This window comes from Siphateles boraxobius, unplaced genomic scaffold, assembly GCF_051911475.1.
Source record: "Siphateles boraxobius isolate OS27281-9 unplaced genomic scaffold, OSU_SipBor_1 12, whole genome shotgun sequence".
NCBI lineage: Eukaryota > Metazoa > Chordata > Actinopteri > Cypriniformes > Leuciscidae > Siphateles > Siphateles boraxobius.
Window position 1 is genome coordinate 14,077,076 of NW_027508722.1, and position 24,933 is coordinate 14,102,008.

Sequence of the window (24,933 nt, forward strand, 5' to 3'; positions counted from 1 at the left end):
TGATGAAGGTGCTCGTGTAATTATGTCTTGATGCATGTCTGGTATGATCTTGCGCAAAGTTGCTTTTCTGCATTCTTATCCAATTGTATTAGTTCCTGTCTGACATTTCTCAGGCCCTCTGCCCAGTTCTTTATTTTTAATCAGCTGACCTGCATGTCTTCACTGGTTGACTTGACAATGTTCTGTGGAAATATCTTAAAATATGATAAAATGGCCAAAAATCGAATAAATGTACACTTGAAGAATAAACCTGAGCCAAATCTACCTAAACATCAGTGTAACATGATGCTGATGGGTTTTTCTTGGGCAAACAATCAAAACCTACCAGGCACATTCATTTCCTGATTGGACACTATATAACATCTTTCTTCCTCATTGTGTGAGCAGAGCATGTGTGTGTATTTTTGTGTGTGTGTGTGTGTGTGTGTGTACATGCATGTCTATGTGGGTCTAAACCACAAATCTATCATCCCTGTCTAAACAATTATAAATTCACATGTTGTAATGTACCTGTGATCAACAGCTGGCTGGTTGTCAGTCACATCAGAAAGCACCAATGGCTCGATCAGGTTTATCCTCTCAGGGTGCAGCCAGGCCTGAGAACGAAGACAAAAGAATCCTGTCACGCTCGCTCAACCTGTTGCTGAAGGAAGGGTTAAAGAACGAAAAAGAAAAATACACAGAGGACTAGAAGGGAGACAAGAGGGAGAAAAAGAGAGCTCTAAGATGTCTGTCTGACTGAGGGAAATGGACACAGATAAATCCAGGTATCTACTGAGGAAGACTTGCCACGAGAGCCAGTGTGTGTGTGTGTGTGTGTGATTTGTTAAGGACAATGTCTGAAATAAGAATCACATCTAAATTGAGATTGTACTGTAAATCTGCGTATGATGCAGATTTTCACTTTTGAAGTAAATGGAACTTAAATTACTTGTATATAATTTTTTTCTAAATTATGTGTTATTACTGTGTGCTTATGTACAGTATTTGCCATGCTGTGCTTGTATATATAAAGACAGATGTGAATTTGTAAACATATGTGGATGTGAATGGCGGTGTGTGCGTGTTCGTGCGTACGTTCGGGGTATTTTCAATAGATTGCTGATGATAATGTTGACAAGGTGAGGGAAATTGGTGTATTGCCAAAAATTGATTGTCAAACGTGGGATGACTTTTTAGATCTTTCTCAGAACATGTGTGTGCGAGTCTTGTGAATCACACACTAATGAATTCCTTGCTCTTGAGATTCATGCCTGGGTAAATATGACTCACCTGAGTTACAGAGAAGTGTGTGAATCAGACATAGTAAGGGTATCCATGTTTATAAACGTCAGCGTATCTGTTCATGTCAGAGTCGCTTGCAAATTGAGTATTGATGAGATTGTGTGTGTGTGTGTGTGTGTGTGTGTGGGGGGGGGGGGGGGGGGGGGATCTTCGATGGGTAGAGGGATAGAATATAGTTTGTTTAAAAGTTTGTACAAAAATCATTGTCTATGGAATGTCCCCATTAAACCCAACGTGTGTGTGCGTGTGTGCGTGTGTAACACTATATATACATAGAATTTGCAGAAGTGAGCTAAACCTTGGGTATATCTGGGGATGTCCTCAATTGTAAAAGCAAGTCTTGCATAAAATAATTATAATAATACTAATAAAAAAAATAGAAGTCATCATTAGCTCAATTTAAAAACAATATACGTCAATGGAAAAATTATAAACCCACCCATGATAGAAAAACAAGTGTGTGTGTTTGAGAGAGAGAGAGCGATTTGGCGATTTAAAGGTCACTGTGGGCTTCAGAAGTCTGGTATCAGTTCTTTTGCAGTTGTGAAGAGCTTTGTATGCATTCTTATGCATTATATTATGCATATAATTAAATGAACCATAGCATCACTTTTCACTCAATGCTGCTACTATTTTCTGGTTTGCTATCCCTGTTTATTCACCATCTTCAATCTTATTCTCGTTCAATTGATAAGCGATTAATCCTCTTATTGTAATCTTATCTGTGCACATTAGTAATCCATCAAAAGGACCGGAACTGAGCAATGTCATGGCCCCAGAGGAGACTGCCCTCGGTGACAAGAGTGACCGACAGAGGGAGGAAGACAAAGAGGCAGACGCTGTCTCTCCGGATGGGATTATTGCAGTACCACCAGTCAGCCAGCGGAGGGCACAAGAGAAACACAGATACTACACTATAGGCCACCAGGTACTGAATTCATAACAGTCAGCAATGAATCATGTTTGCAGGATGAAGATGCTTTTATATAAAATAACTTGCATTGCATTTTAGATCAAAAACATGACGATCCAAAATAGAAAATATATTTAATTGTGGCAGGTCTAGTAATTGTCTTGATATCATAATGAAAATCCTCATTAAAAGAGGACATTTTTGTAAGGAAATTTTTTTTTCATAGAAAATCTATCAATAAGGCTTTTAAAATATTAATCTTTTTTTTACATAACAAGGTTAGTTCAGATTGTATGTAAAATATCATGTTGTGCAACTTCCTGTATGAAGGGCCAAACTAATACAAATTAAATCATTATCATCATTATCTAGACTTTTTGCCTTTAAAACTGTATCAAGAAATGTGTAAATGATGTTCAAGTTGTTTTTAATAGTAGATTTATACTGTAGCCTATGTTTTTCACAACCATGAGACCCACATGAATTAAAAAAAAAGTGACCCGGAACTCGGGTGGATCTCTTACCTGACGCGATAATATAAAACTCTTCTGATATTTGAGTAGGCTAACAGTTACCTACAGAAGAATAAAATAAAGCATATTTTGTTACCTTTTTGAGCTTGGAAGGGTTCCGTTTGTGCAGTTTTATAGCATCATCACTGTCCTCGTCATTTCCCAGTACATTCAGCATCTGGCTCATATTCGCGATCTCAAACATATTCTTTTTTTAACATCTTCAAAATCAATATTTTTAAACACTGACAGCTTCTTTACCAGATCCACCATCAAGTGAAAGTAACACCAATATTTTATTGCGTTCATTACCAGCTCTGCAGTAAATCGTTGAGCCATAAGTTTTACTGATGATGCTTCCTATTCTTTTGTTTTCTTTTCTGCCTGTGGGTGAAACGTCACTTCATCATTGTGTATAAGATATTGCCTCCTTGTGGAATAAAGGTGAACTGCACTTATTCAGTCATCAAAGATTCAATTATTGTTGTGCAGAAAAATATACTTATACAGTTACACACCTTGGGTTGTTAGCGACCCTGTTAAATTTGTACAAAAACTGGCATTCTTTTATAATTGTTTTCATGTTATATTGTTTATAATAAATTGATTGAGGAATACTAAGAAGGTTGATGTCTAACTGAATGAGGAGGAGGGTATACATGACGTCCTGGGTCTCTGAAGAACCGAGGTATGCGTTTAAGGGTTAAACTACTCGATTTTTTCTTTATTCATTTTCAGTTATTTATCACTGAGCATTTTATCAGCATCTGTGTTCCATGGCCATGGGAATCAAATGACCTTAACCTTGGAGTTGCTGGAACCCTCCAGGTGCCCTTAAACACAAATTCAGGCCCAAGTCTTTTTAATAAAACACAAATGCCCACTGCTTTCAACATAGTGGTGCTCACATATTCAGAAGCCGTTCGTGTGTCCTCAAGTGATTTAACCAATTAGAACAAGAAACAATGTATTTTTTTGGTCATGTGACTGTATCAATCAATATCCTCTGCGTATTTAGTGCTATGAGAAATGCTTCTACTCTACTACTTCTTCTACTTGTAAATCTTGTTGTTGTAGTAAAGGATGTCACTACAAAACGTGGGTTATTCAGGCTTGGTTGATTGCTGTTAATTCAGCTTGTCACATATCAATTTTTGCATTGTCAGAAAAAGAAGCAGAGGTCAGCGGTGGACTTTTCTACGATGAGCAAGGGAACATCTGCCGTTGTGAAGACCAGAGGTGCATTAAAGCAGATGCTTTTCAGTCAGGGAGTGTCTGAGAAAAACAGCACATTGGAGGTAATTCATTTTTCGCCTAAATTGGGTATGTATGCAGGAGGTACGTTTTCGGTCTGCATGCTGTATTTGTACTAAACAACGATTTTTTTCTATTACTTTTCTGTTCTTTCTCTCTCTCGGGTGGTGTACAGGGGCAGGTGGATGCCCTGAAACAAGTTCTGGACTCTTTCAACGTACCTGCTGACCTGAGGTGGACATGGGGAGAGGGAGGTACTGAAAGAACACTGGAAAAGAGCTGGACAGAAATAGTGCACTCTCATGAGGTATGGATGGATGGGAGAGAGAGGGAACTAGAGGGAATTGGGAGAAATACATTTTTTTTTTCTGTTATGGAATTTCCAAAACCCGTCATATTTCTATTCACCCCCTAAAGGGACATGGTGATGGGGAAATTTCAGATGGGAGGGTAAAAATTATTTCAATGCTTTGGGTTCTCTCCAAGATGCTCTCATGGCAATTTGTTACTATTGGACATTTTAGCAAAATTGGTTGCTAATTTGTATGAATTTGTACGATCTCATTTGTACTTTTTGTATGGTCTGCTTATGCCACACAGATGGTTAGGCCTACGTGCGTATTTATGAATTTAGGGGTTGGGGTTAGGAGTGTATCTTCATGCTTACGTTGTTTTTGTTCTTCTAATAATCATGTTTTTGCATCAATCACATCTTATGAATTCATACGAAATCACTACCTCTCAAAGTACTTTTGCGTTCCCCAAGAAACGTTTGCATTCTCTCATAAACCTTTTGCGTTAGCCTGAGAACAGCTGCATTTGCTTGCACAACTTTTGTGATGGAAATAAAATGTGGCCGGAGGAAAAACTCAAGGTACATTAATGTCATGTCAGAATTACCATGAAAGTGAAAAGTGAAAGTGACACGTGATGAATTTGACCTCTGCATTTAACCCATCCAAGTAAGTGCACACACATTAGGAGCAAAGTAGTGAGTAGTGAACACACACACTGCAAACGTGGATACACACACCCGGAGCAGCGGGCAGCCTTGAGTGGCGCCCGGGGAGCGATTGGGGGTTAGGTGCCTTGCTCAAGGACACCTCAGTCATATTCCTGCCGGTACTGGAATCAAACCAGCAACCTTTGGGTCACCAGTCCAACTCTGTTACCATTAGGCCATGACTGCACCATAATTACAGAGCTTCCGACTTTTCTGAGAAGCTTTGTGAATGCTGCATCACCTGACCACTGCACATACATTTTGGAACTAGATTAGTTATGGCGTGTTCCATTTACCTCGGAAGAGGGATGTCGTAGCTACATGGAAATGACTTCACACCCGACGTCACTGCACAGGTCCGAAAACTAAGATGGACGCGTCCAGGCAAACTTTTACCTTCTTCTTCTTCTTCTTCTTTTTCTTCTTCTTCTTCTTCTTCTTCTCTTGATTCATGGCAGATTGCAAACAAAATTTAGGTGCATACTGCCATACAAGGAGTATGTTCTCATATTCTACTCATCAACCCTGTGTCTTTAAAGGACAAGTTCAGTATTTCCACCTCGACAATGGTTTCATAGGAGCACTGGAAGAATCATTAATAAAACGCATTAAACTTCAGTTTACAAAGACGTGAAACTCACAGAGTGGTCTGGGGTGTTCACTGATATGCTCTCACATAAATCGCTGCAAAAGATGCTTTCCAACAGGTTTTATCGTAGCTTTTGTCCAACTCCATTGACTTGTATTGGATGTTCTGTGAGGTATGTTATAACAATGGGGTTGTTTGTATTCTTTCTGTAGTCTTATGCAGTCGCGGTATCGTAGGCTACCATAAACAGTAAAGAAATGGACAGAGTGACCCCATTGATTTCAACGGAGAAGACTGAAGCCCGATTATTGCACTTCCTGCCTGATGGCTGAGCGACTGCGCAGGCTCAAACTGAGCTTGACGACAGTCTGACAGTTGTAAATCTTCTAGTAGCTGTGCCAAGACAAATCTGAATCACCAAATTCCTCAAAAACGTTGTTGAAATATTTTGTACTGTTGCTTTTATGGACTCTCTATCTATGGGCTTATCCCTTGACTTTTATGCCTCTATGTCCCCCCGATTGCCTCATACACAGTAAAAGATTGCCTGCGAGCTTCTCCTTCTGTCTATACGGTAATTTCTCTATTGTGCGACAAGAGAGTCACGTGGTTATGACGCAATCGTTAGCCTATTTTTACAAAAACGGCTTCTACGGGGCCATAACGTAAGATACAGAGTAATGGAGCCTTTTATACATTGTCGTGTTTCTTTAGAAACAAATAATGGACAAATTAAGTCTTTGGACGCCTCAGATGTAAAGTTATTCGCTGTCAAAGTGACGGCAAAATGACTGGGAGTCAATGGAATGCTAACAGCAGGTGAAGTTCTGCTACAATGGCGGCTCCCGCGAGAAACCCTGAAATTCTCGGGACAGCAGCATTTGTCCAAATTTCAATCTTAATCGTTCTATTTAATCAGAAACGATCTTAAAACAGGGCTTTAAGTGTAAAATACCGAACTTGGCCTTTAAGAAATATAAATAGTGCTTTCCTGGTGATTCTTATTCCCTCTCCCTCTCATTCTGTTCCCAGTATCCCTATTACTTTTACCTCTACAGTACAAACACATACAAAAGTGGTATGTTGCACAGATAGTGCTGACGTGCGTGCACCACTGAGTTTATTGAAACACAGACAAACAGAAGTGCATATAAATAATATATTTCTGCTGTGTCACTACAGTTGATGCGCTGAGCAGCCAGATTAGATTCTGAAGTTGGGGTTGTTGCACTTCGCCCCAGTTTCCCAGTTGCGACTTTGACTTGAAAAGTTAAAAGTTCCTACTAGGAACCAAGGTTATTATAGTTTTGCATTTTTCATTAGTTTTTATTTTTATTTCGTTTTGAATTTTTGTTTTCAAATTCAGTTTAGTTTTAATTAGTTTTTAAAGTGGGTTTGCTAGTTTAGTTTAGTTTTTATTTTTTGAAAATGCTTAGTTTTAGTTTAGTTTTTATTAGTTTTAATGTTAGTTTTAGTCTTTTTTTGGATTTTGGGTTATTTGTCAGGGGCAAGATTCAAAAAGGTCAGAAAAAGAATTGTGTAATAATAACTCAACGAAAACATCATACAATTTTAGAAATATCTATTCAACAATAAAACCAGTACATAAAATGTACATATGGGCACAAATATGTAAACAGTCTGCACACGACTCTGCAGTAAAGTGCAAAATGTGTAAGTGACGTGTGCCAGGAAAAAAAACTAAATAGCAAAAAGACTAAAGACGACATAAACTGCATTTCTAAATAAGTAAGAAATATTGTGTATTGCCTATCTTGCTAGGTAAGTCTTGCTAGTCTTTGTCCTATTTAAAGTAGGCTAATACTGAACGTGAAACAAAATCTGGAACAAAAAAGTGGATTAACAGTTTTCTAGCAATATTAATTATTAAAATTAAGCACAAAAAAAGAGTTCATACCCAAACAGAGTATTAAAAACCTCCTTGCAAGGTAAGTATTGCTAGTCTTTGTCCGATTTAAAGTAATACTGAATATGAAAATAAAAATTAAAAAAATCTGGAACAAAAAAGTAGATTAAAAATGTATTAAAACAAAAATAATACTCAAGAGTATTAAAAAACTCAAAATACATGGAGAAAATCATTGAGCAAATACAGGCTATTTCTCATTAAAGAGCAGTGAATTCTTTTCTCTTTTTATTTTGTTGTTTGATTGATATTAAGTGCACAGACGGCATTAGGTTTATTACGCACTGTCACTTTAAGACCGAGTGCAGATCCAATTGCACTGATGCACATCCGATATTCTCACAACTGTATGTTCTGTAAAGACATAACTGACTGTAAAGACATACTGCACGAATACTCGCCAAAACGGACATTTATACATAATGCTGTGTATTTGTCCATTCAGACGCGAAAGAGAGCTCAATTCAGTCCTCGCGCGCTGTATAGCTGTCTATCATTTGTCATATAGTAAAAACACCTTGTTTTATTTTATTTTTTATAAGTTATGAGCTATAAATAATTAAAGTGTGATATTTAAATTACGCAATTGAAAGTGCGCAGCTCTGAATGCACGAGCTCTGCCTAGCACACACAAACTGACAGCTTTACCGCTTGTTTCGCTATTTGTTGCGCTTATCAAGTTAATGGTTACATTTCGGAGATATCAAGTAGCTATATAAAGCTACATTAAACATTCCACACACATCGCAATGACGATGATAAGTGTTATTTTTTATTAATTGACCCACGGATTATCCAAAGCGTCCGACTCCGCGGTATTAAACATATAGGCTACATAAGGCACACTGTCTAACATTCGCACAACCTTTGAACTAAAAATAAAATAAAAAGTGCATTCATCTTTTGCATGACGCGGGCCATAAAATTAATGTCGGACCGGCTACTCATCTGTATTGAATAATGACATAACATTATTTAATATTTGAATCACAGCTTATATATTTGACATCGACAACCCAAGTGCATTTTACCTCAAATTTGCGACTAGTTAACTTTCTAAAGAAGGCGCAATCGCTTCTCGGGTCGACATTAACACACAGACAATAATGTATTCAGAATTAAAAATATTTTTGCACCACTTTTTAATGTGTGATTGTGTAAAGGTGTTCACGAGATACCAACCTTTCGCGAACTTGCTTTCAACGTCGAACCCTCGTTTTCATGGAGACGCGGTGTGCACGGAGGGGAGGGGCTGTGTGTGTGTGTGTGTGTGTGTGCGCGCGTGCATGTGACAGAGAGACGGAGGGAGAGCAGGGAAAGGAAATGCAGCTGAACGAATACACTGCGTGTTTTAAATAGCGTTAAAAATGAAAGACATTGACAAATACGAAAACTAAGGACATTTACTCTATTATTTTATTTTATTTTAGTTAGTTTTGCCAAACACACATTACAGTTTTAGTTAGTTATCGTTTTTTGTAATGCCTCGTTTTTATTTTTATTTTAGTTAACGACAATGGTTTTCCCACCTAGTTTTCGTTTTTTCGTTCGTTTTCGTTAACGATTATAACCTTGCTAGGAACTAGGAATTTATCTTTTCTTGGGACAAATGGAGTGCACCATTAGAAAATGAAAAGGCATAATGTTTGTGAAGCAGGATGGGTGATTGGTGATGACTGCCAAAAGAATAATAGAATCATTCTCAAAGTTAATAAAATGCAGTGGATAAAGTGGGCATAACAGAGAAGACAGCAGAAGTATGTTTATTGTATGGTGGAGGATTAATGACATTCTCTTTTTCTTTGTCTCTGTAGTTTATGTCAAAAACCCAGCGACACCAACAGGAGGCGCTGTGGGAGTTTCTTAATACTGAGCTTAACTTCATCAACAATCTCACTATTGTCAAAGAAGTATGTCATAACATTACAGTTATTTTTTTTTATTATGGATTGATTACAGTTTGTTTGATCAGATATAGACAATCAATTCACATTGACATGAAAAATAATATATGTATGGTGTGCAGATATTCTTTAACACATTGTTCCTTAGTCCTTTTTTATATAAATGATGCATGTACAACCGATGCTAAAGTTTTGGCTAATGCATATACTCATTTCGCACAGCTCGTGCTGGCACCACTGTCACACTGTCATGGATACGGATTTCTTCAGGAAGTATGTACATCTCGTCTCATCTTTCACAAAGTATTTATATGAAAACTCTTTTTCTGAATTGACCTTCTAGAGTTACATACTCAGCAGATCTTAATAGTAGGCAGACTGGCTGGATAAGCATGACGGCAGATCTGCGGTCAAATAATGTGCTGTTCACTGTAATTTGTCTGAGATCACTCATTCTGTTCATTCAATATAATCTGGAGCATTACCGGTGATGTCACAAATGGAAACATTTTGAGCGGACCAGATGGAAAATTATTTTGCTCTGTCGTAGAGCGTGTGGGTGATAGCACCCATGTCGGTGGCAATCATCTGTATCAATTAATCTTTTTCCATTTCTTTCTTTCTTTCTTTCTTTCTTTCTTTCTTTCTTTCTTTCCGTCTTTCTTTCTTTCTTTCTTTCTTAGATCAGCCCCACAATGCTCTTTTCCGATCTTCCTTCTATCCTTGATGCACATCGACTCTTTTGGCATGAAGTGATGTATCCAATGTTACAAGAAGTCCGTCTCACTGGACGACCTTTTGACCCTCTGAAACTTGAGGCTGGATGTTTGCAGGTATGATAAAACTGTTTTTCATTAAATTATAATTAAGCTAAAAACAGATATACCAGATCTTTCTCCCTAATTGTTTTTTATCTCTTCCAGTTTCCTGAGCGCTTTCCTGCATACTTTGAATACTGTTGGGAAGGGGAGAGAAATCTGGAGTTTGCACGCAGACAGCTCTACACAAACCCACACTTTCACACCTATCTTATGGTACAGTAAATCATATTCATATGTTAAAAGCAAAGAATTATTCTATTAAAAAAATTATAATGCAAAAAAAAGCAATTGTAAAGGGTTGATTTTCTGAATATATAATGAGTCTTTGGCATGAGGCCATTGACTAACTGAAATTTTAGAGACAAAATTGCAGTTCCAACAATTCCAAACAAAGCCAAATCAGCTTCGGCCGTCTCATTTATCCTAGCACAAAATAAAATCAATGCTTTTAAACAAACTGGTTCAGTGAATGATTCAACAACTCCCTCATTTAACGAGAAGCCTCTCGAGGTAGCCTGCAGTGGACATCCAACCCGGCCCACATCCAAGTGTGATGTCAGAAGCCACACCCATGCCCATGGATTGCCTACACCAAACACTGATCCCTAAACCTACCCATCACTATTGCCTACACCAAACACTGATCCCTAAACCTACCCATCACTGTAAACTAATGCCTAAAAACCCTTTTAATCTAGAACCTACATACTGAAACCCACCTAAAACCTACCCTACCTATTGGACATGGGAGTGGCTTCTGACATCACACTTGGATGTGGGTGGGGTTGGATATCCACCGCAGGATGCAGCGAGCCCTACTTGGATTTATCAGCCACTTGGTTGGTTCCTGAATAAATCAGTAGTTAGCTCCAGCCAATAGGTGGCAACAAGTTCTTCCTGAATGAGTCATTGAATGATCTGTTCACTGAAAAATGCCTGAAACGTCCAAACACGGACAGAGAGAGCGATGCAAAGAGTGAAAAGCTCCACTTCTGAAACTTTTTGAACACCATTTAGCCCAGTGGTGTCCAATCCTGCTCCTGGAGGGCCACTGTCCTGCAGAGTTCAGCCCTAAGCCCAATTAAACACACATGCATCAGCTAATGAAGGAATACAAGAAACGTCCAGACAGGAGTGTTGAGGCAAGTTGGAGCTATAGACTCTGCAGGACAGAGACAAATTTGGACACCCCTGATTAAGCCAATTGATTTGAGTTGGGTTTAATGTTAATGTGTGCAATGCTGTCTTTTTCGGTTCCTTTTTTTTTCAACTGATGTATTTCAATGAGATTTAATAGATCTTAAAAGTGCCATTTAAAGGAAACTTGACAATAGCTTATGCAAAAAAAACTTTATTTTTTATCTGAAGCTAAATTAAGGCTGGAAAAAAAGTCAAAAATAGACATAAGAATTGGGTGGAGAGGTGTGAATTTGTTTTCCACATTTTGACTGAACTGTTTACCACACCTAGTTCCCCTGTCAATGTTTTTTGCACCAGTGGACAGTATGCAGAGTGAGCAGGCTAGAAATGACTGTAAGATCGCCTGCCTTTGTGGTGGTTTGACTGTAGTGGTTGATTAGGGGGTAAGCTATTTACTGAAGGGTACATAGTAGAAAATACTGCACATTAAGTCCAACAATTGTTTAATTAACCTTATCTTTAATTGACTAGTTGTACTTAAACCAAAATATAGAATGTCAACGAACCGAACTACACCACAATATTAAAGTTAACATGCTAATTTGTGATCATTTAGACAAAAAATTAGTATAAAAAAGTGGTATGACTTCAGATGTACAATTCATACCACAGATGCACATAAGCCATAGATTACAATCAAATATGTTGCATGAGGATGAATGCATGCTTGGATGAATGCATGATGGTCCTGATTATCTTGATGTAATCTATTCTGCAGTGGGTGGAGAATCATCCACAGTGTGGGCGAATGAGACTCGGCGACATGCAGGCCAAAGCATACCAGAGAATAACAAAATATCATCTTTTGCTGAAAGCTATTCAGAAGACCACACAAAATCTCCCCACCCAAATCGCACTTGAGAGAATGGTGAGACTGTGACATAATGGTGATGAATCAGATCATATACTGTAAATTGAATTTGTACTGTGTAAAACAAATACAAAGTGCATAATGTTTTTAATGGTAAAACATTTTTTTGCCATTTATGTAGACATAATATTATTTAAATTTAATTAAACTAAAAAAATTATTAGTATAGTGCTTTCACAAAAAAACAATATTTTACACAGACCTAGCACTACTTTGAGCCCACTGCGGGTCCCCAGAAAACACATGATATAAATTATGATAGATTGTTGCTTTCGGGTGGAAATCTCATATCTCCAGATTTCGTCTTTTTTTAATTTTTATAAATCATTACTATCTGTCTCCCTTTACGTATGTCTGTGGGTTTAGCAAATATCTAACCAATGAAAAGTATCAGAATCAGAATCAGAAGAATCAGAAAGAGCTTTATTGCCAAGTGTGCTTGCACACACAAGGAATTTTCCTTGGTACTGAGGCTTCCAGTGCACATATACAAATACAGATACAACAAGTAATAGTAATACAAATAGTAATACAAATTCTACAAATAAAATTAAAAAAAATATGAAAATACTATAAAAATATATGGTCACAGTTGGGTTTTGTCAGAATAAACATTTACAGATAATGAACATATTTACAGTATCTTGTATAGTATGAATAAATATAAATATCACCTGAATTTTTAAGATATTGCACTAAACAGTGGGAGTATTGCTCCCAGTGGGAGTATTGCACTTACAGGCATATGCCTTGGGAGATATGTTAACTGTTCAGAAGGGAGATGGCCTGTGGGAAGAAACTGTTCCTGTGCCGAGATGTTCTAGTGGCCAGTGATCTGAGTCGCCGTCTTGACGTCTGCTCTCTTCCTCACTCTGGAAGAGAACAGGTCCTGGAGGGATGGCTGGGGGGCACCAATAATCCTCTCCGCAGTCCGGACTGTCCGTTGTAGTCTCCTGATGTCTGATTTGGTAGCTGAATCAAACCAGACAGTGATGGAAGTGCATAAAACAGACTCAATAACGGCTGAGTAGAACTGAATCAGCAGCTCCTGTGGCAAGTGGAACTTCCTCAGTTGGCGAAGGAAGTACAGTCTCTGCTGGGCCTTTTTCACAGTGGAGTCAATGTGATTGTCCCACTTCAGGTCCTGTGAGATGATAGTGCCCAGGAACCTGAATGACTCCACTGCTTCCACAGTGCTGTTCATGATGGTGAGTGGGGGAAGTGCTGGGCTGTTCCTCCTGAGGTCCACGATCATATCCACTGTTTTGAGCGTGTTCAGCTCAAGGTTGTTATAACTGCACCAGACAGCCAGCTGTTCAACCTCCAGTCTGTAAGCAGACTCGTCACCGTTTTGGATGAGACCGATGACAGTGGTGTCGTCTGCAAATTTCAGGAGCTTGACAGTGGGGTCTTTAGAAGTGCAGTCATTAGTGTACAGGGAGAAGAGCAGTGGGGAGAGAACGCACCCTTGAGGGGCGCCAGTGCTGATTGTGAGTGTCTTGGATATGTGTTTCCCCAATCTCAGTCGCTGCTGCCGGTCCGTCAGGAAGCTGGTGATCCAATGACAGATCGAGGATGGCATGGAAAGCTGGGTCAGTTTGGCTGTGAGAAGACCAGGCATGATGGTATTGAAGGCCGAACTGAAGTCCACAAAGAGGATCCTTGCATAAGTCCCTGGTCTGTCGAGATGTTGCAGGATATAATCCAGTCCCATGTTGACTGCATCATCCACAGACCTGTTTGCTCTGTAAGCAAACTGAAAGGGATCCAGCAGGGGTCCGGTGATGTCCTTCAGGTGGGCCAGCACCAGTCTTTCAAACGACTTCATGACCACAGACGTGAGAGCGACAGGTCTGTAGTCATTAAGTCCAGTGATTTTGGGTTTTTTGGGGACAGGAATGATAGTGGAGCGTTTGAAGCAGCAGGGAACTTCACACTGCTCCAATGATCTATTGAAGATCTGTGTGAAGACCGGGGCCATTTGTTCAGCGCAGGCTTTTAAACAAGCAGACGAGATGCCGTCTGGGCCTGAGGCTTTCCTAGTCTTGTTTTTTGAAGACTCTGCTCACGTCCTCCACACAGACCTTAAGCTCAGGTTGGATGGCAGAAGGGGGGAGTAATGGGAGAGCAGGAGGAGATGGTGAATGTGTGAAGTGCAGATCAGACCGGGTGTGTGGTGTGAATGAGGGCTTTTCAAACCGGCAGTAAAATGAATTTAAATCGTCAGCCAGGTGTTGATTGTCCACAGATCGGGGGGATGGTGACTTGTAGTTGGTGATGTTCCTCAGGCCATTCCAGACTGATGATGGGTCGTTGGATGAAAACTGTTTTTTCAGTTTATCAGAGTAGTTCCTTTTAGCAACTCTGATCTCCTTTGTCAATCGGTTTCTGGCCTGGTTAAACAAGAGTTTATCCCCACTTCTGTAAGCATCCTCTTTGGCATGACGCAGGTGTTTGAGTTTCCCAGTAAACCATGGTTTATCATTAGTGAATGATAAGAATGTCCTGGTAGGAATGCATGTATCCTCACAGAAACTTATATATGATGTTACAGTATCTGTGAGCTCATCCAGATCGTTGGTAGCAGCTTCAAACACACTCCAATCAGTGCAATCAAAGCAGGCCTGTAGATTCTGCTCTGCTTCATTAGTCCATCTTTTTACAGTCCTTATTACAGGTTTAGCTGATTTCAGTTTCTGCCTGTAGGTCGGTATGAGATGAACCAAACAGTGATCAGAGAGCCCCAAAGCTGCCCGTGGGACCGAGTGATACGCATTTCTTATTGTGGTGTAACAGTGGTCCAGTATATTACTGTCTCTGGTGGGACATGTAACGTGCTGTCTGTATTTTGGTAGTTCACGGGAAAGATTTGCTTTTTTAAAATCCCCAAGAATGATTAAAAGAGAGTCTGGGTACCTTTGTTCCGTTTCAGCTATTTGTTCAGCCAGCTGTTGTAGCGCCGCGCTCATACACACGTCTGGAGGGATGTAAACATTCACGAGAATGAAAGAGGAAAATTCCCGAGGCGAGTAGAAGGGTTTACAGTTTATAAAATGTGCCTCTAAATTAGGAGAGCACATCTTCAGTGTTGTTACGTCTGAACACCAACTTTCGTTAATGTAGAAACACAATCCACCACCTCTCGTTTTCCCCGTTTCATCCGTTTTGTTAGGAAGGGATCGGAGATTCGCGAGATGAATACTGGGGAGTGCAGTGCGCAGGCCGCGCTCGCGGAGTTTAACCAGCGCACCGGCACGCTTCCCGGGTTTGCGTCTGAACGCGCGTTTGAACAACACCGCTGCCCCTCCGACGAGACTGTCCAGCAAAATGTCAGAATAATTAAAAACTGTAGAAAAGGTTTCTGGTGTGTGTTTCCTAATGTCCAGTAGTTCTTTTTTGGTGAAACTGATAGGAAAAGAATGACTAAACGCAGAACAAACGAACAAAAACAACACAATAGCTGGAGAGCTCCACACCGAGGCAGCCATCCGCGGCGCCATCTTGAAGACCAAGATAGTTGCCTTCAACTATCTTGGTTGAAGTATTGAGTCGGACTTGTGACTAAACTTTGTAACTCCATTGGATCCTCTGTAACTCCACCCCGCCTCTATCGTGAATGAAGTGCCACATGCAGTTTAGTTCCCTATCGAAGTGAAACTCAAGAGTGTGTCTGGTTTGAGGATATATGGAACGATATCAGCTTGACTGGTTTCTGAAGCACGTGTACCAACACAACAACTTCAGTGGCCGATGACAGTCCATGAAATCACTACCAGAGCGAGTATAACAGGGCACCTGCAATATACGTCATCAGCTTTTTTCTTTGTCTTCAGGAGACGTTTTTTTGTGTTAGCGCGTGTGAAGGCAACTATCATGGATAAGCACTCGAGCAAGCGTATCCGTGTCCCAGCTTTTTGACACCTGAGGAAAGTTAAGTTCTCAAGAGATCTGAATGCACCCATTATGAGAGATTAATAATAAGTAAGCTCTGTTCGCACTTGGCCCTATTCTCAAGGGATGCGGGACAAGCGTCTGCGCCCCACGGCATGGGCCCTACGGTAGCTGAGGCACAGCGGAGACTGTAGTTGTGGGGATTGCAAGTCGAGCTGGCTGGGGAGTTCAAGAAAGGGATGTCTCGCTTGCGTTCCTCAACCACTGGCTTGAGCGATCAGGATCACTGACTGCTGGATCGGGACGTACTCTCTCTTGAGTCTTCGGATCCAGCAGATAGCATGTTGCTGGCGCCATCCAGCCAGGAGGAGACGGATGTAGTTGAAGAGGGCAGAGATATAGCTTTCAGTGAGCTCTCTCAGCCTACCAGCCCTGCATACGAGGAATAGCTGGATGTAATTGCCTGCACCACAACTAGATTGGGTCTAGTTTAGGGGAACGAGAGACAGGAAGCCACTCCTGGAAGACTCGACGGATGGGTCCTGCCATAACCGTCCCACTCCAATGAGCCTTCCGTTTCTTCTCGAACTAAATAGAAGAGGCCATATTCAGCTCGCATCTATCCATTTCAGCATTCAAACTATTTGAGTGTGGAGGGATTGAATTAGTCGAGATATGTGGGGATGCGTCCTATTGAAGATGTTACAGGCTATCTCTCTCAGGCTGATGCATCCTCTTTAAAGGCTCCGTCTCTGCCGTCTGAGCCGTTGCGGACCTCCTCACGCTTGAATGAGAATGGCCGTGCTCAAGGCATACCAGGATTTGAAATCCATTAAGGATTTGGATCAGCGGCAGGGACTGTCCCCCGAAGTGGTCACTGAGCTGCACCGCACTACGGATTGGGCCACCAAACAAACAGACGCTGCTATTTGTCATTCAATGGCGGCGATGGTGGCCACGTGGAGAGACATCTGTGGTTGAACTTGGCGGACATCAAGGTAAAAGAGAAAAACTTTCTCCTTGGTGTGCGGGTCTCGACTTCAGAACTTTTCGGCACGTCTGTAGAGACAGGAAGTTTGGAGTGGCGCTGTTTTTTTCCTTTTCCTGAAAAGTAGGATTATACAAGGTTTCCGCCCGAGAGCAACAATATAAAACTGCATGTCTACTGAGTTCAAAAGAGACCACATTTAATTGATGAAATTTCAGGATTTTGGGAAATTGATTAGAACACTAAAATATATAAGAAATATGTAAGAATATATAAAGAACTTTAATAATTATTTGCAATAGTTATGTATTGCAAACAATTGTTCATGCAGTTCAAGTGCTGCTGTCATTAAACCAATAAAGGGGACAAATAAATATAATTGAAGAATGGAATAGAATAAAAATAGAAGCATTTTCAGTAGTTGCTATTGATAATCTAATATATATTATGTGTGAAATATCCCAACACCTAAAAAATATGAGAAAATTGAAACTCTTAAGCTGCATCGCCTTATTATCATCCTGTAATCTCGAATATAAATATGCTTGCACAGTCTTTATTCTATCATTGAAGTTAAAGATAAAGATCTGCCCTTTGTTTTTCTCACTCACTGCCTCTCTTTCTCCTGTAGTTGAACAGTGTCAATCATTTTCTAGAATCTATCAATAACTATATGCATCTGAAAGAAGAACTTTCTGTTGCTGCTCAAAGGATAGAGGGACACAACATAGAAGGTCTGAGTGAAGAAATAGACAAGGTAAACAAAAGATACAATGTTAGAACAATGTTTGCTTTAAAAAAGCCTAACAGAGAGATCTCACCCACAGCATGTTCGTGAGTTGTGCTGCTTTGATTTGACAAGTCCGATGAGGGGGGTTGGACCAAATATCATACGGAGGCTATTACTGGAAGAAACTTTGAAGGTCAGAGTAAGAAAAGACAACAAGGCAAGTGACAAGACAAACAAGAAGAATATGATTATGAGGTTGCCTATTTGCCTCAGACTTTCAACATTCTTTTCTGGTTATGTTAGGAGCTTGTGGTCCTGCTCTTCACTGATGTGTTGTTGATGACCAAAACACAGAAGAAATCAGACAAACTGAAGGTAGTGCGCCCCCCTCTGCCTCTGGAGAGAATACACTGCATTCAGCTCAAAGATGGCTGTGAGTGTGTCCACAACTTCCTACTGTATATAATAATCCCATAATCCTTACCTCACATTAAACTTCAGCTCACGTCTGCATGAAAGCGCAGGTATACCCAATGACATTCTTAATGCACATAGGCTATATTTTCATGCCCTTTTTTAGAATCATAATGATGCATAATGATAATGATACACCACACTGTAAAAAACATAAAAGGAACTGGTAAATGTCTGCCTGGACATAGTTTACATACATTTTCTTTAACTGAAATTGAAGTTGCAATAGTCTTTCTTTCCCTATTGTGACGTACGTTCGAGTGAAATTGCTTCTCTGTTAAGAAAAATGTAGGACGGGACTTGATTTTTCCCATAAGGAATTGATTGGATCGTTGGATGGTTGTGGTTTTCTATTGGTCGATCTCATGTGAGTGACAGGTTGCCCCGCCCTCACACCAGTAAACACATCATTAGAGAGATGTTGCTGCAATAGGGAGGGGAAGTTATTTTGAAGAGCAAATGAATAAAAAAAATGATGTGCATACTAGATAAATCATTTATTATACATACGGCAATATTCCATAAAAAAATAACAATTGTCAATTTGGATTACATGGTGACTTTAAAACACAGCAAAATGCAAAGTGGAATTCAAAATACAGGTGAAACTGTAAAAAACGTTTTAATTTTTTTTTAATTTTAGGTCCCTAACCAAATTTGTGACATTGATCACTCAAAGGTCAGTTTTCTTGAATAATATTATAATAATGATGGCACAAAAAGCTCAGGAGCATCAACTGAAACGAGAACCAATTTTTACTATTTTAAAATTCTGTGCTAGATTTTAATAATATTAAGGCATTATTTACAAAAGAGCTTATGTAAGGTATCACTCATATTTCACAGTTTGCTAAATATATGTTTAGTTAGATACCATGCATAAATATAAGAGGTAAAATTAAAAAAGAGATACAAATATATGTATATACAATAACAAACGTAAAATATTACAACCTAAAACTGTAGAAAATGCACAAAGACACACAGAATACATTACATATAACCAGTCAGCATCAACATGCACATTGATTTTCCACATGGAAATCTGTTTTATATAATTTAGCATATTGTTCTTAGCATGCCAGGGCTCGGATTGACATATTACTTGATAAGCTGGTTTCTAATTGGGCTTTTTGAATCAGAGAAAGCCTCAACCTAAGGTGTGTCAAAGACCTGCTCACGCATGGTCACAAAAGATTCATTATGTTTACGCAATTGTGAATTCAAATATGCAAATGACCTGAACATGGAATGTAATTACAGTATAACCTCAAGGAAAAATGATTGGAACTTCAAGTTGTAATAAGTTTCTGTAAATATTTATTATTGGGTACTTCATTGATTCTCACACTATTTCTATTCCTCTGTCTGTTAGATTCGTTTGTGCTGGTGGAGGTTGGTGATCTTGGTTATTCTGTCAGTGTGAACTTCCTGTCCACATCCAGTCCAGAAAACTGCGTGACATGGGTGTCTGCTCTGCGTGAGACACAGGTACTCGTGGCAAACACACAGGGTGTACAAGCCCAACCCTGGAAAACTGACATTTGTCATTTCTAAATGAATGCATTGAACTTTCTACTTTTGGCACTTTCCACGAATAGGACACAAAACGAGGCCGGAAAATGTTAAAACATGAAGATTTTTCTTTTGAACAAATTCGGAAAATGTTGAACAATGCTGATTTGAAGAAAAAAAAACAATACAAATGAAATTTAAAAAATGTACTTGGGGGAAATCATGTGGGAAAATAGGGGTGGGTGTGTATAATGCGGTAAACAGGTCATACTAATATTACGCTGCATTTGCGTTGCGTTGAGTTCATTTCTGACTTGAAAAACATGGGCTCTGTGCCAGTAATGTTTTTTTAAGAAGTAACTGGAGTGGACACTAAAGCGTTTCATGGAAAGTGCCTATTATATACCATAATACACCTGTGCAGTATTTAAGATTGTGAGAAGAATACTGAATAAGAAAGTAAAACGTAGTTGAATAGTTTGTAATTATAACTGATTGTTGTTGATATTCTTAGGCAGCATTAGAGACTTTGAGGAGAAATGAGACCAACAAAACCCTGAAGACCACAAGACAGGTAGAGTTAGTTAGATCAAAGAGACCTCCCGTTCAGAATGAACTGGCCGACAAAGTCCTGGAGGATCCTGGTGGCCAGTCAGATAGTTACAGATCTGATAGTGATTTTGACCAAGCTGAGTGTCTAAACAGATTAAGTCATCAAAGACGCACTTCTGAGACAGATGTGGAGACAGACGTGGAGCAAAGTAAAGAACAACAGCCGGCAGAGGATAAAAACTCTCCTCGTGTCGGTTATCGGAATGATCAGAGCATATCAGCTCATGAAGAAGTTGTGGGAAAGACTGATTCAGCTGGATTTAAAACGAATGAACGGAGAAACAGGCAGTGGGAAGAGGATGAGGTCCCATTTAAAATAAATGAAAGGCGAGTTACATGGAAACATGGACAACAGGCATCTTCAAACTCTAATGAAATCTCACAACAGGACTTGCTTGTGAGAAATGGACACTCGTTGTTGCCAGGTGGACATGTGGAGAAAAATGGGTCTTCTAGCCAATCCATGCCAAGCAATTCTTCATCCATCAAGCCTCTAGTAACTACACCGACATGTAGGGCAAGTGTAGATTCAGAGAAACCACATCTGGATCCATATGATGACTCTCAAGGAATCAGGAAGAATTCTTTGTGCAGCCAGCCAGAAGATGACAATGGTATCCTCACAGAATCAGGGAGGTTCATCAGGAACATGAAGTCTCCTCGCTTACGGAAGAAGCATCCGAAAAATTTGCAACCATCTATCCACCCTGATAGTTCCAAGAAAGCTGCGAATGGATTGGAGCTTCCTCCCAATACAAACTCCAATGGGAACCAGAGAAGAGCATCCAACCCTTGCGTTAAACCCCAGGATTCGCACAGAGTCCTAAAGCTGGGATTTCTAAAAAACAACCATGAAGCGTTTTGGAATGTTCCTGAAAAGAGATCCTCGCCAGATACTGAGACGCTCTCCGAACCTGAGCAGAAGCCTGATGGGAACCGTCAAACAAAACCCAAACTAAAGACACAGAGGAGCGCCTCCATCCCGGAGATCAGCTCCTCTCACAGACGCGGTCCCTCACCGCCACTAGACACCGACCAGCTTCACCCTTCTCCGCCCCAGGACCTGCTGCAGAGGGCTAAGGAACGGGAAAAGGAACGTGCACTGGGGAAAAGAGTGGGAAAGACAAAAAAGGGGTCTCCTTCTCTCAAAAATCCTCCTACTATCTCCGTCTCTCCATCGGCCAGTGAGGGAGAGAGAGAGGCAGAAGGAGAGAAATCTGCAGGACCCAGGATGATATCCACACACGGATGGAGAGAGGGAAACGTGGATGGAAGTGAGGATGAGAAAGAAGGGTGAGTCTACGTGGATCACTATTGCTACAGGTTGTGATCTGAACACACAATCTAAGTTTTACAGTAATTAACTCTTTTTAATGGGGTCAAATCATGAAGAATCACTTTTTTCTTGATCTTACGAGATACAACCATGAAAACATCAGATGATGACTTGTCATGCAAACATTTTTTGAAGGGGCACAGGTTGCACTGACTACTTATTTCATTCAAACTGACATGAGGGTATTTTTTTATTAAATTAACATTTGTAATTTATAATAGAATAGAATAACATTGTAAACTATGTAATTTGTATGATTTATATCATTTTAATATTGTTTAAACTACATAGAAAGTAAGCACAGCTGCAAAAGAGAGGGTTGAAAATAATGTGAAAATTTTAATTAAATGACATTACATTAAATTAAATTGAAACTTTACCAACAAACCTCAAGGAAGAAACAATATGCAAACTATTTGATAAAAATATCTAAAGTCTGGGCACTAAGTTTAAAACACACCTTTGAATGTGTTTATGCATGTGTACTTTTTTTACTTAAGATATAAAGAAATAACCCTTTCTGCCCAGTGGAAAATCAATCATTTTCATTTTTAAGTGTATTTGTTCCATTTGTTAGATATGACTGTAGAGAGACTTCACTGCACTGCGGAACTTGACAGTTTCATGTGCGTTATTTCTTCCCACACACAATTCATCTGTGTACTGTTACATAAAATTCTCTCTAATTATTATATTCAAACCTTTGCTGGAAATTGTAAGATAATTCTACCACATCATTGTTCTAAAATTTTACTGCAGTATATATCTCTCGTAATAGTACAGTTAGTTCTTCATAAGGACCATTAGGAGTCAGGCTTCCCATGAAAACAGAATTACAGAGCATATGCAATAGACTTAATAATTCAGTCTTTAATAGGTCATTTAAAACGTTATGTAATGCTCAGAGCAGATCAGAAGTTAATATACAGTGCATTTAAATATATTAGAAACACATGAATTAAGCTTCATGATAACATGTCTAACTATTTGAATGTAGTAGGCCTACTTTGTGCTTTCTCTTCATAGTTTCCAATTAGGGGTATGTAAAGGTAGGCTAAAGGAGGTCTGTAAAAAATCTTGTCTGTAAAAATGTTCATGACATTTCTAAATTTTAATAAACGCTACTTTATGTCTGATAAGTATTATAAGGTGTCAAAATATGAATTTCTTTAAACTCTTTCCCGCCATTGACAGAATTTTCCGTGTTTTCACAGTTTTACTGTAGAGGCACTATTACGCATCTCCTGAAAGAGTACAGAATCTCCTGATCAAAACACAAGCAAAAACGAGCGTTCTCATTTGTAATCATATGCATATGTAAAATTACTCGACCATCAACATTGAACAGGATATAAATCAAAACTGCCTAATGTTACTGAATGAAATGTCGAGCCAGAACGAGCTATAGGACTGTGCAAGCATTGAGGGTGTTGATGGCTCTATGTTTTGATCATCGTTCTGAATCCAAACTGGATAGTCATTGACAAAAACGTGATTTTCTCAGCTTTTTGCCCAAAATGTTGCTTTTTTAAATTGTTTTTATGAAACTTACCCACATCCAAGTGTTGATAAAAAAGTAGGCTATAAAACGGATTCATTTTTTTTCTTTGTTTAAAAGCAGAGGTTCTGTTGTTCTTTCTTTTTAAATATTGCGTGTTCAGATATTCATACAACAAAATACTATCTCTGCCTCTCCATCACCATCGGCCAGTGAGAGAGAGAGAGAGAGAGAGAGAGAGAGAGAGAGAGAGAGAGAGAGAGAGAGAGAGACGCATAAGGAGAGAAATATGCAGGATGCAGATCCACACACGGATGGAGAGAGTGAAACGTGGGTGGAAGTGAGGATGAGAAAGAGGGGTGGCCATGAACATTTTGTGAAAATGGTAATAAAACAAAAACTGGAAGGGAAAGAGTTAGTAGTAAAGAGTTAGAGTTAGTTAGTCTGTAAAGATACAAAAATAAATATTATGTAGTCTAATGTTATATAATGTTTTTTTATTTCCTTTTTACAACTTTAAAAAAAAAAGTTTCCTGCCACTCCAAATGTTTTTGATAATTTTCACAAAAATTTTCATTGCCTCCGGTATATTTTGTTGTATGAATATCTGAACATGCAATAAAGCATATCAAAAGAAAGAACATGCATTTTTTTATCAACACTTGAATGTGGGTAAGATTTGTACAAAAAGCTGAGAAAATCACGTTTACAACGTGCATAAGCAGTGCTTTTAACGCTTGTTTCTGATTCCCTTTTTGTTGTCTGTTTTGATCAGGAGACTCTGTCCTCTTTCAGAAGAAGTGTAATAGCGCCCCCTGCCATATAACAGGGAAAACATGGAAAGCCGGCAAATTCCGTCAGGGCATGGAAAGAGTCAATATTAATGAAATGTATTCATTTATTAATTCATTTATACCTCATAATTTATCAACCATAGTCTATTACCATTTTACCAGGGAAATAACAATAACCATTACTCTTGCGAAGACATTAACCCCTGTTCTCTCCCTTGTGGCAGAAATGTCATGGAGGGCGTCAGTGTTGACTGGCCAGGCTGGTGTTTTGACGATAAGGAGGTTTTCGGTTTTGAGGAGCTTGATGATGAAGACTGGTTTGAGCCAATTCTGCCCATAAATGAGCTTCGCAGGTCAGAGACGAAAAAAACTGACCGGCAAGATGAAACGGTATGCAGTGAGGTGTAGCTTTAGTGTACTATAGTGTAGTGGTCTAGTATGTGAATTGTGTGAAAAGTGTCTGCAGAAATGTAATATATAATGGTTCTGCGGTGTTGTTGAATGATTATGTAAGCATGGCTATTTCATTAAAATATGTTTGAGTGATATTATATACACACACACACACACACACACACACACACACACACACACACACACACACACACACACACACACACACACACACACACAGTCTTCACGTTTTTTATGAAAAAATGATTAACACTGTGTCTACTGTATAGGCCTTTACCGAAACGTAATTGTGTACAGAATGTGTTGTGTACATTTTTTCTTGTATAGCAATTTTATGAAACTGCATTTAAGAAACCTGTTTGCTGTGCACAAAAAAGAATTAAATTAAAACATGCGAAATAAA

At 39.2% G+C, this 24,933-nt stretch overlaps 1 protein-coding gene across 4 annotated transcripts; it reads left to right on the forward strand.

The window, feature by feature from the left end:
* The first annotated feature begins 536 nt into the window (after positions 1–536).
* Positions 537–24,933, forward strand: plekhg6 (pleckstrin homology domain containing, family G (with RhoGef domain) member 6). 4 transcript variants are annotated; one of them, XR_013195991.1, is made up of 16 exons: positions 537–767; positions 2,020–2,212; positions 3,876–4,007; positions 4,139–4,270; positions 9,297–9,392; positions 9,609–9,659; positions 10,070–10,219; positions 10,310–10,420; positions 12,126–12,275; positions 17,789–17,914; positions 17,985–18,104; positions 18,191–18,320; positions 19,737–19,852; positions 20,391–21,781; positions 24,098–24,212; positions 24,341–24,933. XR_013195991.1 is itself a non-coding variant. In XM_077208977.1 (16 exons), the coding sequence occupies exons 1-15, from the start codon at positions 748–750 to the stop codon at positions 22,439–22,441; spliced, it is 2,958 nt and encodes a 985-aa protein (XP_077065092.1). In that variant the 5' UTR covers positions 635–747; the 3' UTR covers positions 22,442–22,450; positions 24,341–24,933. The 4 variants fall into 4 exon arrangements, 3 of the variants coding, with proteins under 3 accessions (XP_077065085.1, XP_077065092.1, XP_077065103.1); XM_077208977.1 differs by lacking the exon at positions 24,098–24,212 and adding an exon at positions 22,402–22,450 and having other exon boundaries at positions 635–767; XM_077208970.1 differs by lacking the exon at positions 24,098–24,212 and having other exon boundaries at positions 541–767.